The 17235-nt window shown below is 40.8% G+C and overlaps 1 protein-coding gene across 3 annotated transcripts in view; it reads left to right on the top strand.

The window, feature by feature from the left end:
* dscama (Down syndrome cell adhesion molecule a) overlaps positions 1-15678 on the top strand; it is an 84220-nt gene extending 68542 nt beyond the window's left edge. Inside the window, exons 13-33 of one of the 3 annotated variants that reach the window (XM_075486486.1) lie at positions 87-183; positions 342-470; positions 737-904; positions 1423-1493; positions 3285-3528; positions 3839-3985; positions 5342-5497; positions 5778-5911; positions 6201-6354; positions 6938-7055; positions 8962-9125; positions 9260-9358; positions 9443-9631; positions 10275-10565; positions 10687-10863; positions 10951-10981; positions 11088-11203; positions 11293-11451; positions 11874-12071; positions 12216-12518; positions 13687-15678. In XM_075486486.1, the coding sequence (XP_075342601.1) occupies positions 87-183; positions 342-470; positions 737-904; positions 1423-1493; positions 3285-3528; positions 3839-3985; positions 5342-5497; positions 5778-5911; positions 6201-6354; positions 6938-7055; positions 8962-9125; positions 9260-9358; positions 9443-9631; positions 10275-10565; positions 10687-10863; positions 10951-10981; positions 11088-11203; positions 11293-11451; positions 11874-12071; positions 12216-12518; positions 13687-14066 (3525 nt within the window). In that variant the 3' untranslated portion in view covers positions 14067-15678. The remainder of the gene's footprint in view (positions 1-86; positions 184-341; positions 471-736; positions 905-1422; positions 1494-3284; positions 3529-3838; positions 3986-5341; positions 5498-5777; positions 5912-6200; positions 6355-6937; positions 7056-8961; positions 9126-9259; positions 9359-9442; positions 9632-10274; positions 10566-10686; positions 10864-10950; positions 10982-11087; positions 11204-11292; positions 11452-11873; positions 12072-12215; positions 12519-13686) is intronic. The other 2 variants (XM_075486487.1, XM_075486488.1) reach the window with 2 other exon arrangements.
* The last annotated feature ends 1557 nt before the right edge of the window (positions 15679-17235 follow it).

Here is a 17235-nt window from a genome sequence, read left to right as displayed (position 1 = left end):
CACTAACAGGCCAGCGGCCATCAATGGAATACTATCTTTTACACCAGTTAATTTCCGTCATTATCTCATCCCTCCGCATCCATCAGATCATGCCAACAGTGAGGGAGGACTCTGGCTTCTTCTCCTGCCATGCCATCAACTCATTTGGTGAAGACAGAGGAATCATACAGCTCACAGTTCAAGGTACAACCACACCCAACCATACTGTTCAAAGAACAGAAAAATTGCAGATCCTGAACACATCTTTTTAGTTCTCTCACTGGTTGCAGTAGATGGCAATTTGTGATTCGTGTTGTGTTGATACATTTCAAAATAACAGTGTTATTCTATGTGCCTTCTAGAGCCACCAGATCCTCCAGAGGTGGAGATCAGAGAGGTGAAGGACAGAACAATTGCACTGCGTTGGACTATGGGTTTTGATGGCAATAGCCCAATCACAGGCTTTGATATTGAGAGCAAAAACAAATCAGGTACATGAAAGCTCATTTAGATCCATGACTACATGGTGTGTTAGTAGTTTCCCACAATGGACATTAGTTACTTCATATAGCACAGCATAAAAGCTGTAAGCCAGTAAAGCAAAAATAAAAGAAGCAATTTGGGACAAGTATAATTCCTGCATTCACTTAGTGTCAGCACTGTTATTTTAATAGAGCTTTTCCTGATGCACTTAGCTTGATTTGACCTCTCCTCTGACTTCAGTAGCCCCAATAAACCTTGGTCTTTCCCTGCACAGCCACCTGGGACACTGCTCAAAAGACCAAAGATGTCTCTCCTCAGCTCAACCAGGCCACCATCATCGACCTGCACCCCTCCTCCACTTACAATATCCGCATGTTTGCCAAGAACCTCATTGGCAAGAGCGAGGCCAGCAATGAGCTCACCATCACCACTGACGAAGCAGGTAAGAATGAATGGCTGTGCCTTCCTGTCCATGAACACAAATACGGGCTGTGCTGTTCTCTGTACAGAACGACATGATGCATGCATGTGGTTTTAGAAGTACATAAATTCATAGTTGCAGTAAATCTGATTTGTTAAAAACATTAAGGCATCAGTCAGAGGTAAGCATGTGTGTTGAACAAAAGACACGAGGCAAAAAGAAGGAAATGAGCCCAGAGACATCAGCCTACTGGCTCTGTTGCATTATTGAACACACGCTGACCCTGTGCTAAAAGCAGAACTTTTCAATTAGCGGCCTCAGTAGTAAATGTCACACTACAGTCAATAGACTGAGGCTGAACCCCTTTTGCAAATTACCCCCCTATCCCATCATCTGACCCTACTGTCAGCCCCCACAGAGCACTTCTTCTCACCCTCAGCAGCCACTAATAAATACAGCCATCGCATTTGTCCACAGACTGACTTAATCTAATCTAATCTTTGAGAGTTTTGTAAAATGTGTTGATGATCTGATCTCAGCTCCTGATGGACCACCTCAGGACGTGCAGCTGGAAGCCCTCTCCTCTCAGAGCATCCGAGTCTCGTGGAGGGTAAGTTCATCTAACCATGAATGTGAGGCACGACTTTGTTTGGCAACAGCATGTTTCTAAGATTGCTCCTCCTGAATAACTGCAAGTCTTAAATTAACTTTGTGTACATGGTGACAGCATTTGTTGTCAGTCAATAAATGTTTGGGCATTTTAAATGTGGTGTTATCAATTTTCACATACACATCAGTAGCAGGTGGTGGTTGAAGCAGAGTCTGAAGCATAAATTTGTGTACAAGCCTGAGGTGGCTGTGGTCCCAATGATCTGGAATAAGAAAATAATCCAAAATAATCTCTTAAATAGTGATTTCTGAAGAATTTAAGAGAAGAAACTGACAGGCTGTAATAACAGACTATAACTTACTCCTTTCGACTGATGACCGCACTAAGTCATAAAAGCTGAAATACATTTGCTTTGCTATAATTCCTTCAACTCCACTTTTTTTCAGAACAAAATATTGTACTTTTTGCTTAAATACATTTGTCTCACAGCTTTAGTTACTATATACTTAACAAAAGACCATTTTGACATAAACAATGTATGGAGCTTAGGAAATGTTCATGTTCAACTATCTGTGATAATTGTTTAGGTTAATTTTTCATGCAGAAAAAACAGAAAAGCATCATTTGACACAGTCACATTGTAAAAGGTCTGAACTTGCAGCCGTCTCTCTAATCACTTTTGTTCAAGTTTGCGATTTGATTTCAACAAACATTTTCATGTGGTTTCCCTTAGATCAGAGATCCTCCTCTGAGATTCTGAGTCAAACATCTGAAAAAACAAATGAATAATCATGACTTACAGCCTGACATCTAACATTAATGATGATAAGCTCCACCTCCATTTATAACAATTGCATTTTCTTTGTTATATTTACACAACTACATACATAATGGGATAAATATAACAGTTATTATAACAGTGTCACTGGGGACAGTTTGCATTGCATGACATGGGAGGGAGTATCTGTTAGATGTTAAAATATTTTTGCTCCATTAAAGCCTCTGAATACTTAAAATGAGACTGACCTGACTGACTGGAGTTGCAGAGAACTTTCACTGTCTTCTGAACGATGCTACCAGAGACTTGTTGTACAGTACATGGCTCTGCATTCACTGATGAAGCAAAACATATTCCTTTAACTCTAGAGAACGTAATGATTCAGAGATCCTGTTGTTCTTATAAATGTTTGCTGAGAGGACATTGTTGAAATCTGCCATCTCTCCTTCAAATGTTCAGAACACGCTAGCTTAACTCCGAAGCTAAGGGAAATGTGGAAAGTTGTGAGCAACACATTTGGTCCAAAAAGCTATCAGTTGACGTGAATCTTAACTGAAAAGCAGTGCTGAATGTGAGGTTGACTGATCACAAAAACAAATTAGTCCAAATGGAAATATATTGAGCAATGAGCCACAAGGACTTCAGTGATTCAAATCATTTTACTTTTGACCAGTGGGCACCACTGTTTGCACAACTTACTGTCAGTTTATCTGAGCACCAAACATAATTTCCTAACCTAGACACATACTAAATGAACTAGTCCTTTCTATGTGTACCTGCTCACTCCTGTGTGTTGGCCATATTTATCATTCAGATCTGTTTGGTGATTATTCATGGTCCCATTCCAACAGAACATATCAGGAGCATGGATAGGAAACAAAAGTGTTACAGAAAATTATAGGTGTAATTGATAGGATTCTCTCTTAAGTCAGGTTTGTAGTAAACAGAGGAAGTGAGTGAAGAGGGACACTCATCCCCATTGGCTCACATATTCTCTCCGATTCCTCTGCTAGGCGCCTAAGAAGCACCTCCAGAATGGGGCCATCAAAGGCTACCAGGTGGGCTACAGGGAGTACAGCTCAGGTGGAAACTACCAGTTCAGTGTGATTAGCGTGGAGACCACAGGGGACAATGCAGAAAGCCTGGTGCTAGATAACCTGAAGAAGTTCACCCAGTATGGAGTTGTGGTGCAAGCCAGCAACAGTGCAGGAACGGGGCCGTCTTCAACAGAGGTGGCTGCTACCACACTGGAGGATGGTAAGAAAGACAAGGTTTTTTTCACACTGAGGGAAGATGTGCCTTACATGTTAAATTTGTTAGCCAAGTATTTTTTGATACAACAAAAATTCTGAACATAACATACAATACAGATACATTTGGAGTCTGCACAATAATGACACTGCTGTAAACATTCCAAATGAGGCAGAAAGCACGGTTTAACACATTTGTGATACATTTGTGAGGATCTATCACAGCCTAGTGGACATCAGAGTGTATTGCTGTGTGTTGCCTGTCCTTTAGTGTCCTCTGAGGGTTTGTCACAGCTTTCATGGTTCTCCTCCCTCAGTGCCGAGCCGCCCTCCAGAGAATGTCCAAGCCATCGCCACGTCTCCAGAGGTCATCTCTCTGTCCTGGCTGACGCCTCCCAAAGACGCTCTGAACGGCAACCTGCTGGGCTTCAGGGTCATCTACTGGGCCAACTTGCCTGATGGAGGTACATAGGTTTTAAATAAAAAGACCATGCCTAGAAATATGCAGTTTGCAATCAAGATGTGATTAAAAGCTGCTTGATTACATTTTGGCAGCAGTAAAAGTAAATAAAACAACATCTTTGTAACATCATTGCATTTTGGAACCTGAGTAACGTCTTCTGCTGACCAACTGCATGGCTGTGTGGAAGTCAGACAGCATGGCGTGGCACTGTCACATGCCGGGTTTCTGTTAGTGGGATTGGTTGTGACAGTGTGATTACCTTTGCCCCGTGCACTGTCACATCATGTCAGCTTCCCTTTATAGCATGAATGTTTCAGACATGACAGCCAGAGCTTGTTTGCATGGTAACAGTGGCCAAATACTCGTAGTTTCAATCAAATATTTGGCTTGTGTTAGATGCAAAGATAATATTCACATGTCTTAATATTTGGCATTTAGTATCTTTCATATATCTATGGCAATAAAACTGTTAATTGTTCCAAAGCAATCAGTTCTGAACAAGTGCAGTTTGTCAGTATATTCTCACTGACCAGCAGAGGGAAATACAAGCCCTATCTAACTGCAGTGGTGCAGTTTGTGTCATTTTTTTTTAGATCCACTCACTGATACCAATTTTTAATTTGCATCCAATCACGTAATGTACTGTAGATGTGATTAACAAAAGACCATACAACATTTAATTTAATTCTATTGCCTCCCAGGAATTTCCTCTCCCAGAAACAAAAGTGACAGTTTTGTCAGAGCAACAATCCAAATACCCAAACTCCACATTTGACAAGACTAATATGACAAAGGAAAGCAGCAAATCATCACAGTATCTCCAAAAGTTGAGCTTTTTTGTTTGGAAAATGTTTCAGTTAATCAAATAATTATTTAGAGTTACAAGTAAAATATAGTTTACTTAAAGTTGCAAAAATCCCCCCAAAAATTACTAAAATTCAGCATTGAATTAGCTAACTGTCTGTCAATACATAAGCATAAGAAACTCACATAAACATCTACAGAACCTCTGAAGTGAAGTTATAAGAGTGACAGCAGGGAGAGGACAACATTGTGACAAAGGGATGCAGACACTGAGCAGTGACACAGTGAGACATCATTCATTCAGGAGCTAACAGCTGAAGGACAGCAGGTTGCCTATCAAGGCCGACCTCAACAGCAGACCTTGGATGCAGGATTGTTTAAACTTTGTGATTGAATTCTTTGGATATGACCTGCGTTTTGACCTGTGTTTATGATATCCTGTTGTGGATGCATGATTCAGCAGATGTGTGCAGTCCTGGACTGCTGTTTTGATTGATCATTTTGTCTCTCTCTTCTCCCTTTCTGTCCCTTCTCCCTTTCCGTCTCCCTTTAGAGCTTGGAGAGATCAGGAACGTGACAACCTCGAAGCCCTCTCTGGAGCTGGATGGGCTGGAGAAATACACCAACTACAGCATCCAGGTGTTGGCCTTCACCAGAGCTGGTGATGGTGTTCGTAGTGAACAGATTTACACCCGCACTAAGGAGGACGGTAAGAAGATGAATTGACCTTTCACAAAGAAAATGAATGAAAATAAACATGAGAGAGCTGTCAGATTACTCTTGTCAAAACGAGCCTTTGTCGATTTACCGAGTTGTTAAGATTTGTACTGAATCCAAATTTGATTCATGGAATGTCAGTGTCTCTCCTCTTTACATTATATGTCAGCATCTCCAATGTTTTCTAATGTTACAAAAATGATCCGACATCTTATCTCGTGAGTAATGATGCTGGTGGAATTTATTGCAACCAATTCATGTTGTGCTTTCAGTTCCCGGGCCTCCGGCTGGTGTGAAGGCAGCGGCTGCTTCCAACTCAGTGGTGTTCGTGTCCTGGCTGCCTCCGCTCAAAGTTAACGGCATCATCAGAAAATACACTGTTTTCTGCTCCAACCCACACCCTACGGTAAAACACACACTCAAAAATATAACCCTTTTGTTTAGCTTTGATAAATGTTTGAATTGGATGATTTCAGAGGGAAATAATTGCAGGGCATCTTAGTGGGCTCACATTGGTTATGAAGCAGTTTAAAGCAGATGACAACAATAGTGTTTGTATCTTATATTCTAACTCAATTTAGTTCGCCGCATCTCATCACAGCATCTTTGATCTTTTTTTGGTTATCTTTTGAAATTCACTACAATCAGACTTATAGGACTCACATTCTGAATGTCCCTTGCCTCCTCTTCTCTAGGTGAGTAGTGAGTTTGAGGCAGCACCCGATGTGTTCTTCTACCGCATCCCCAACCTGAGCAGGAACCGTCAGTACAGTATCTGGGTGGTGGCCGTCACTGCTGCAGGCCGTGGTAACGCCAGCGAGATCATCACTGTCAAACCCATGGCTGAGGGTAAAGCTTCTCTAACTTGTATGGCACTGTTGTTCAGTAAAATTATGTTAATGCTTTACCAGTTTGTCATAGCTCGGTGTTCTCTGAGCTGAATTCAAACAGGATCCCCTGTTGGGGCCCCATCTGGCTGGTCTCAGTATCCCTTCATAATAAGACAAGTATCAGAGGATCAGCTGAATGCAAATAACTAAAAACACATGGCCCTGTCAACACTTTACATGCTTGGTTAGAGCTGATAAGCAGATCGCATATGCTGATAGATCCTGTGGTGTCTGGAGTCAGGACCCACAGCTCCTATCAGGACATTCACATCCTGCCAGAGATTCAGGTGATGGATGACCTCTCCTCCCTGCTCCATTGTTCAGATACAGACAAAACACCATCACACTGTGGCCCACCGAGTATGCGGCCTTGACTCAGTTAGCTCTAGGGTTAGAGAGTAGAAAATACAAAGATTTTATGAATCAAGAATTATAAAGAACTTATATTAACCAGGTGATGCTAATCATTTCTCAATCATCCATTCAGCGTAACGTATCTTCTCTGTTGCTTGACGAAAAATGTGTGCTAATTCATTTTGCAGCCCCGGCTCGAATCCTGACCTTCAACAGGACAGTTACAACCCCTTGGATGAGAGACATCGTGTTGCCTTGTAAGGCTGTTGGTGATCCATCCCCAACCATCAAATGGCTGAAGGAGATGTGAGTAAAATTTGAAAACCGTACAAACACAGCGTGGTTTCTTACACAAACGCAATTCTGAAAAAAAGCTGGGACACTGTGAAAAGTGTAAATTAAAACTGAATGCAATGATTTGCAAACCTCATAAACTAATTTCATTCATAGTAGAGCACAGATAAAAATACATCTAATGTTGAAAATGAGAAATGTCAGGTTCAAATACCTACAAATTTGTAAAGAAGAGAGAGAGAGACGTTTAGGATTTTTAACTCATGAGGAGGGCGTTAAAGAGACACTTCATTACAATCTCCAAACCCGCTCTGGAGCATCTCTGCACGCCTCCTCAATTTTATTAGGAAAATGGGTGTATACAAAAAGCAAACAAAGGAAGGGTATCCAGTTTCAACCTGGACCAGGCCACATTCCTAACAGTAAAATTTACGACCTTAACACAAATGAGCAAAGCACAACTTTGCTTACAACTCTTGATCAATACAAAAGACAGAGTATATATGGGATAACTAACACAACATGCATTTACAACTCAACAAGAAATTTTACTGTTTCATGAAATGATCTCAAAGTGAATTTGATGCATCAACAAGTGCCAAATAAACACTTTGACAGAGCATCAAATGGTTGGAAAAGTAAGTGGTACTAAAAATTAGCAGCTAAAGCAACATGTTGCAACTAATTAGGTTAATTGGCAACAGTTTAGTAACATGATTTATGAGGTTACACAAACTGCAAAAAGAACTGCATGTACAAACTGTAGCACAATTTCAGAATGTTTCTCGATGTAAAATTGGGAAGACTTTGAATATTTCATCATCTACAGTACATATTATCATCAAAAGATTCAGAGAATCTGGAGACATCTTTCTGCATAGAGGGACACACAATGCATCATTGTGCACAAGCTATTTTTATTATGCTTTAATTCTTTTATGTCCACTGTTTCGTGTTGTTGAGTGTCTGCTATATGTTGAGCCACACCTAAGGTGATGTTCTGTCGTGACAGACATTAAAATTTTTACTAATTTTGACTAATTCATTTTGGATGTCCGTGGTGCTCAGGCAGCTCTGTATCAAAAACAGATTGGATCCTGTCCTGGAATGTCCCTGCATGGGTTTCAGGAACACTTCCAGAAATCATTGTCTCTGAACACAGCTTATCTGTGCCATCCACAGATGCAGGTTAAAGCTCTAACATGCCAAGAAGAAGCCATTTGTGAACATGATCCAGAACACTGCCATCCTCTCTGGACCAAAGCTCATTAAAAATGGACTGAGGCAAAGGGAGACACTGTTCTGTGGTCAGACAAATTAAAATGTTTAATTCTTTTTGGAAATCACTAACGCTGCATCCTCTGGACTAAAGAAAAGAGGGGTCATCTGGCTTGTTATCAGCTCTAGGTTCAAAGGTCTGCTTCTCTGATATCTGTACATTAGTGCCTATGGAACTCGTAACTTGCACATCAGGAAAGGAATTATCAGTGCTGAAAGGTTTATACAAGTTTTAGAGCAACATATATTCCAATCAACACAGTCATAAACCACATGACTCATATCAGATTAGAAAGGGACAACACTCATCTCCCAAAGGTCCTCAGTAATGTGAGACAAAGGTCCAAAAGAGAGGATGCTACAGAGTGGTAAACATTGCCCTTTCCCTACTTTTTTGAGACGTGCCGCTGCCATCAAATTCAAGATGAGCTAATATTTTTCACAAAAAGTAAAATGTATTAAATTCAACATTTGATATGTTTTGTATGTTCTCGTATGAATAAAACATCTGTTTGAGATATGCACATCACTACACAGTATCCCAGCTTCTTTGGAATTTAAGTTGTAGATTAGTATATGAAAAAACATTTTTTTTTTTTCTCAAACCAGTAGGCTAACTATTAACACATTTGTGTAACAGCAATGGAACCCCTGCACCCGTTGTGATTGACAGCAGGCGTAGTGTCCATGGAAACGGTAGCCTTGTTATCCGTACAGTAAAAGCAGAGGATTCTGGGAACTACACTTGTGTTGCCAGTAATAGCTTCGGGTCGGACAAGATCGTCCTCAATCTGCAAGTTCAAGGTAAGACTTACACCATGGCAACATTTCTGTTCCAGCCCTCACTGACATAGATGCAGATGATCTTTTCATGTCTAGATTTTTCACTGAAATTAATTTTTGTTTTTTGTGAGCTTTATCTGCTTTCTTTCCTCCAGTTCCACCGGACCAGCCTCGCCTCACTGTGACCAAGACAACCACCACCTCAATCACCCTCTCCTGGATCCCTGGAGACAACGGAGGCAGCTCCATAAGAGGTCAGACAAAATCCGATAATTCGTTTTCAACATCCAGATTCAACCAGTTGACTGACAGTTGCGTGCCCACTGTGCTGTCACCAGGCTACATTCTGCAGTATTCAGAGGATAACAGCGAGCAGTGGGGTAATTTTGCCATCAGTCCCAGTGAGCGCTCTTATCGGTTGGAAAACCTCAAGTGTGGTACCTGGTACAAGTTCACCCTCACCGCCCAAAATGCAGTGGGTCCTGGACGCATCAGTGAGATCATTGAAGCTAAAACACATGGGAAAGGTAGAACCTAAGTTTTCTTTTGACTTGATGTTCTGTGATTAGGACTGATAACTTAAATTATTGTCAAACTATCCTCTTGTATTCACAAATCTGTATTGTTTACTTAGTTTTTTAACTTTTAACTTGAATTTTCGAAGAAACTTTATTGAAATGATAAAACTTGGCATGTTTTCTTCAACTATTTATCAGTGAGAATGAAGTAATGTAAGGAATACATTTACAAAAAGTTAGTTTTGTAACTGCTTGAAATCATTTCCTTTTCAATAGGTATAGAGAGACTTTGTCCTTATGTGGTAAATAGTGACAATAAATCGCTACAGTGCCTTCTGAATCACCTCAGGGAATCTTACTTTATCCTACACTTAAAGGTCTTCAGTCACCTTTCAGCACATGTGCTGGTATGAATTGTGCGTTTTTGCCCCCTCAGTGAAAGAGAACATCTGTCAAAGAATTTGTTAAAGACAACCACAAGCTTAAAGTGGAAAAGCTCCGATTTTTTTGGTCAATCTCAAATTATGCAGGCTACAGTGTGCATGTTTGTCCTGAGCTGGCCTTTTTTGTGCATTACTCCTCTGTGACAATAACTACTTTTCGGAATGGTGATCGTCAGCTTTATTCATTCATTCTTACTGTGTTTAAACAGAACCACAGTACTCTAAGGAACAAGAGCTCTTCACCAGTATTAATGCCACTCGGGTCAAGCTCAACCTAAACGGCTGGAATAATGGTGGATGCCCAATCACCTCCTTCACTCTGGAGTATCGGCCTGTAGACTCGCCCACTTGGACCACAGCGCAGCGCACATCTCTTACCAAGAGCTACATCCTGTACGACCTGCAGGAGGCCACCTGGTACGAGCTGCAGATGAAGGTTTACAACAGCGCCGGCTACGCTGAGAAGAGACACAAGTTTGCAACGCTCAGCTATGACGGCAGTGAGTTCGTACAATAGCAGGAGAACAAATGTTTGGACAAACCTACCAAATCTTTGGTTTTGTGGTTATAAGTCTTAAAGCCTGCTATTTCTCATGACACCATCACTTGACCTCTTCACAGGTACCATTGCTCCTTTGGTGAAGGCACCCAATGTGAGTGAGGATAACTCTGGTGGCGGTGAAGGTTTGAAGATGATGGTGACCATTTCCTGTGTGTTGGTGGGCATTGTTGTAATCTTCATCGGACTGCTGGTGCTGAGGAGGAGGAGGAGGGAACAGAGGCTCAAGAGGCTGCGAGGTGAGATAGGAGAGAGCTCAGTGATGGTCATGTGGATCCATGTTTGCCTTATTTCTCAAATCTAAAATTTTTCTGTTTGTTTTCCAGATGCAAAGAGTCTGGCTGAGATGCTAATGAGGTACGTGTTAATTTTCCCTAATCCAGTTATCTAAGTATGTATGAACAGTTTGAGCAAAATTACTTATCCAGATATTAAATTTAGTTTTTGTTTTGGTGTTTCTCAGTAAAAACACGCGTCCAGCAGAGCCAATCAACAAACAGCAACAGACGCTCCGTATGCACATCGACATTCCCAGAGCCCAGCTTCTCATTGAGGAGAGGGACACCATGGAGACTGTCGGTAAGCAACCCATTAGCACAGAACAGCCACTGTACTAAAGTCACTGCTCAAAAGAAGGGGCTGACTTTGTGCCTGTCACTGTCCCACAGACGACAGATCCACAGTGTTACTCACCGACAACGACTTTGGGGAGACACAGAAACAGAAGTCTTCTACAGTCACCCACACAGTCCATTACCAGTCGCTCTCCCAGGCCACTGGTCCACTGGTAGATGTATCTGATGCCAGACCAGGAACCAGTAAGTCCAGTACGGACTCTTTTTTTTTCCAACTTCATAACATGTAAAAATACCTCTGGTTGTGGTTTTGTTACCCCAGCAGTTTGTCCTCTTGTCTTTGACATTAATCTTCCTTCGCTAACCTTTTAACTGTAATTTCTGCTGCAGGCTTTGGAAACTGCATAAAGTTTAAAAACTCTGATCACTGTAACACTTATCCTACACATTATATCCAACTTCATTTTATGACTGCTGTTATGACTGCTGTTATGACAGGGAAGATGTTTTTAAGCTGGTATAAAATAGAAACTGCTTTCTATTGTGTTAATAAGCAACACTGCAACAACTTCAACACTTTCATAAAATCCATTCCAAGTTAATTAGTATTAAGTTTAGTCCCTTCCACCCTTTCAGCTCATATAAACACCCTGCACTCTCCTACTTATTCTCAGACCCCACTGCCCGCCGCACAGCCAAAGCTGGCCCAGCTGCCCGCAACCGCTACGCCAGCCAGTGGACACTGAACCGCCCCCACCCCCCTGTATCCTCCCACACTCTCAGCACTGACTGGAGGCTGCCCACACCCAGGGTTGCAGGTTCAGTTGACAAGGAGAGTGATAGCTACAGCGTCAGCCCATCTCAGGACACAGGTAAACAACATAAGGCTCATTGTAACACCATGTCTCTAATAACAAATCAGCTGTCTTAACCTTAACTTTAACAAAATTACATCCCACTTATTCTGCTACTAACTCGTGGAACTAATCCTCCCACTAACTCCGCACAATGTCCAGACCGAGCACGGAGCAGTATGGTGTCAACAGAGAGCGCCTCCTCCACCTATGAGGAGCTTGCAAGGGCTTACGAGCACGCCAAGATGGAGGAACAGCTCCGCCACGCCAAATTCACCATCACCGAATGCTTCATCTCTGACACTTCCTCAGAGCAGATGACGGCAGGCACCAACGACTACACCGACAGCCTGACTTCAAGCACACCGTCCGAATCAGGCATCTGCCGCTTCACTGCTTCCCCACCCAAGCCTCAGGATGTCAGCAGGGTCATGAACATGGCCGTGCCCAAGGCCCATAGACCGGGTGAGGCCAGACTGTCCATTGACCACAGCTCTGTCTACCTGAAAGCCAACAGCATGCTAACCTGTTGATCTATTTTCTGCTGATAAATCACTAAACCTTAACTACATGTCTGATTTTCACATCCTGTATTAACACTTAACAGGGAATCCAAATGAACTGTTACAGAACTTAATTAAGTGAAACTGATAGATGACGCTTATTTTTTCCCAATATGCCGCTTTGTTCTGTGACTGGCAGTAGTCTGTCTCTTACATCCTCCAAACACCTCAACATTTTTGCTGCCAGAGGCGAGTGGGAACTCTGACTTCCCTCTTTGGTTATCTTTGGTAACTCTGATATCTTTGGTTTGGAAAAGTCAAAGAAAACGTTGGAAAAAGTTTAGTTTCCTCATATGCAATGCTAGAAAGATTTTAAAAAATCCAACCAGTAAACAGTAAACACTAAAGCTTTTGTTTATTTTGATCTCAAGGATGAAAATTTAGTTATTTTCAGTCTTCCCACTTATGAGGTGCAGAATACAGTCCTAGTTTTCAGTGAGGTATATAAAGGCCAAGTTTGAAGTGCTGCAATAAATTTGAGGGTTTTTTTTATTTAATTAAAAAAAAATTTAAGTCTTAGAATCTGTCAAATGCAATCTAAACTAAACACATCAGCACACCAAGATATGAGTTGATTATTATTTCACATCAATGACTCAAAATAAAGTCAGCTTATTATTACTAGTGATATTAAAATATACAATAAAATTTGAGTTATTATATCACAAAGGACTGATCTGAACACACTGTAGATCCAAATACTGTCAAAGGACAAATGAGGAAAAATATGAGATTTTATTATACATTAAAATCTTGTAGAATAAATAGTGAAAGCAGCAATAGTGAGCAGATATACTCAGTGCTGTCAGATTTTCTTAAGCATATGCCAAATACAGTCTCATGTTTAAAACGCTCTTTGTGTCTTTTAATCATATGAGATAAGAGATACATGTATTTCAACCAATTTTTAAATTACCTTGAGGAGAATGAAGAGGATTATTTTAGCTTGATAACAACATGACAGCTTGAACTAAAAAAAAAAAAGCCACATTTAAAGAGCTGGATTCAGATGGTGTTGGCAGGAATTTCTGCTTTGTTAGACTAACTGTGCGCTGTGTGTTGTCCTACAGGAGGCGAGCTGGTTCACCTTCCTCCATACCTGCGCATGGACTTCCTGTTAAACCGAGGCATGTCCTGCTCGGGCTCGTCCAGGGGGACAGCAAGCGGGGAGAGAGCAGCCATGGGTCAGGCCTGCCTTGAGCCCCAGAAAAGTCGCTCACTAAAGCGGCCCTCTCGCATGGCACCCCCAACACCCACAGAGGCCCCTCAGGCCAGCAGGGAACCAGTGGCCCAATGGCAGCCTGGCTCTGCAGCCACACTCCCCCACAGAGAGGGCTCAGAGCTGGCCCAAGCTGCCAAGCTCAGCACCTCCCAGGAGTCCCTGCTGGACTCAAGAGGACATCTCAAACAGAGCAGCAACCCCTACGCAAAGTCCTACACGCTGGTATAACAGCAGGGGCACCTAGGGCGGGACTAGAACTCACTCTAACACTGGACTTAACACTCAAGTGCAGTAAACTGACTTTCACCACGCAGTTCTGTATATACGTGCCTCCCCCCTTCAAGGGTGGGGTCACTTTTACTAATCTCCTTTTATTTATTTTAGAGTTTTCTTTTATCTCTTATTTGTATCTTTTGTTTGTTTCAAGTGAGAAAAAAAATCATTCATCAGAAATGACTCCAGCCGGAGCTTTGCCAAACTAATTGAGTAACAAGGGAGCATTATTTATTCTTAATTCTTTATAATTAATCAAGTGATTATTAATTGTTAGTTGTCAGCTATTAATGATCATTAATAATTGAGTCCCAAATGATCTATTATCACCATTACTACGATGTTTTCATAAGAACCAGGACATCTTTTTTATTTTTAATTTCCTGCAGTGGAAGATGACGATTTGGAGTCAATTTTTCCTATGGAATATCCTTCTGAAACACTGAATGAAACCTTGGAAGAATCTTGGAATGAAAGCAATTGACACCAGTCCAAACTTTTCAGCTGCTCTCAAATTGTTACTTTTTTTGAAGAAAAAAAAAAATCTATTTCCTATGGATGCATGGGGACTGACCAATTAAAAGACAATGAGGATTACGATCATGGCTGGACAGTCCAGTCGAGCATTTTGTCACTATGAAATGATCCAATGTGAAGATTTATTATTCTTATTACTATAAATATATATATAAAAAGAGAAATCACTTTTATTTGTGGATATTACAGGGAAGAATTGATTTGGTTAATAAAGTCCTTAGTCATGTTTGCACATATCTCGTTTTAATTAGGAAATGGAGTCTCTGTTGATCTCTCTGTGTCCCATTCTTGATGGTGCAATATGAAAAAAGATATGAAAAGTATATGAAAACTATTGATCTATACTGTACTGTAATGATGAAAAATAACTATGTTGTGAGTATACTTACAGGGCCGGACACACTCCAGCTTGTGTATTCAGGTGTAGTTTACCACTTCTTGTTTGCCAGGAAGGTAAATGATGTTAGCTAGAACAGGGAGGGTTTAGAGAACTAATGGTTTGCACTTCACAACAGCCTGACTCAAGTGTGTCCATATAGATCCCCCCACTCTCAGTGCACTAGGTAGTCTTCAGGGCTCTCACTCTCCTCAGTAGATTTACTGTTGCTGCATTGCAGTGATGCTCCACGACAGGGAAAAAAATAAAATAAAATGTGAGACAATCCAGCAGAGTCCCCCTTTCAAACCAAACCTATAATGTCTATGGGAAATATCTTTAAAAAAAAAAAATGTGGATATACATACAAAGTTGTTTTTTCTTCTGTCTGCCCTGGCCCATTTCTGTTTCCGTTTTTTTGAGTTAGCTTAAAGGGAGAAGAGTTTGATCCAAAACGCTGTGAGATCATTCTGTCAGTTTCTACGATTAGTTTCTATGATTAACTGTATTCATTCTGATTATACATTTTAACAAAAAAAATTATAAAAATGTCACTTTTTATTTTTAACATGAGTGTTCACCATGGTGGCACTGGAATAAAGAGAAACTAACACAAAGGTTCAAATTTAATTAATAAAATGGCTGTTCCCCAAAGTGTCCCGAGCAGTTTTGAAATGAGTGACTGATAGTGGTGTGGAAACTGTGGGTGGGTGGAGGCTCTGCTCTCTGGATGGTTGGCACATGAATCTGAAAGCAGAAGAAGACGATTTTTTGATGGAGTTCTCATCATGACAGATGAGACGTCAGCTGTCTCAGGAGCTATGATAATTATTTTTCTCCACGCCTGCAGGTGGCAGTGTTGCGTTGCTCGATAATCCATCTTTTTTCCATCCACTTCCAATCAAAGCTTCATCAGCCCGCACAGAGGGATGTGCCTCTCGGTGAGGTTCCAACAGCTTGACATTTTTCATCGGATACGAGCAAACTAAAGCAGCTTTTTTTTAATTCTATTTTTAAATTTCCTTCCCCTGACATGTTGAACCCGCTTAAGCAGAGGATTTAAAACTGACTAAAAAGCTACATTAGTATGAGGATGACATTTTTTAGATATCACAAATATCAAGCATTTTTTATGTTACAAGTAGCACAGGCAAAAATTCAGCTGCAGCATAAGACAAAACATTTCCACCTAACAAAGCCTCAGAAGAACAGAATTGAATGCAATTACAAATGTGCATTCTCTCTGTAGAACTGGAAACAGTTAAAGTGATAGTTTGTGACAGATACTCTGAAGGATAATTGTGGTCAAGTTGGAAATAGCAAACATCTCAAACGTTGCCCACCTGGTATCAACAAAATGTATCTCAGTTGCCCGGTTATATTACTTGTTGAGGAAAGTGGGAAACGCCAAACCAGTATTTACTCTTGCCCTCCGCTGTCCCAAAATTGCTTCACCGCTTCACGTTTTCACTTCTTTTGCCAATCTGATTCACGCAGGTATGAGCCACCATTTCTCAAATCAAACTTCTCAGAGAACACCATCTACAACCACGGATTCATCCACTTTCTTCTCATTTAACCTCTGAACTGCACTCTTAATTTGTTGATGGACCAGCTGTGCAAATAGATGTAAATGATTTATTCTAAGGAAATAAAAAAAATAATTCAATTGATAAAGTGATAGGATACTGATTAAAACATTATTTTTAATCTTAGAAATTATTGTTATTGGTACATTCTGCATTGGTACAGTACTGAACTGAACTGTACTGAACAGTCTGTGTCAGGGAAGTCATCGCCAATAACACACAGACAGAGACAGTTAAGCCTGAATTAGCTTTTTTTTTTTACCTTTAATTTGATAAAGTTGCTGTTGGTCTCTGTAAAAAGATTATCATTGCTGTATTAAAAAAAAAAAAAACTGGTATACAACCAAATCACCTCCAGGATTTATCTGTGTAGGAGAAGATGGTGAAGTTTTAAGTGCTGCAGACTCTACAAATCCTTTTGAGTGCATTTTTCATCCAAGCTGTAAAAAAAAAACATTCTCATAAAAGTAGGCAGTTACAGGGAAGATAAAAGTATGTAGTTGAGACTCTTAACATAATAGAATCGTCTTGAACCTGTTGATTAATTGAAAACTTTCCACCTGCCATCCTGTAGCTTCTGCCTGGGCCCCACATTTCCTGCCTGCTTAACAGTTTCCATGGT

Source organism: Odontesthes bonariensis, chromosome 16 (assembly GCF_027942865.1).
Source record: "Odontesthes bonariensis isolate fOdoBon6 chromosome 16, fOdoBon6.hap1, whole genome shotgun sequence".
Classification (NCBI taxonomy): Eukaryota; Metazoa; Chordata; class Actinopteri; order Atheriniformes; family Atherinopsidae; genus Odontesthes; species Odontesthes bonariensis.
The sequence above is the reverse complement of the archived record's forward strand: the minus strand, read 5'-3'. Positions and strand labels throughout refer to the sequence as shown.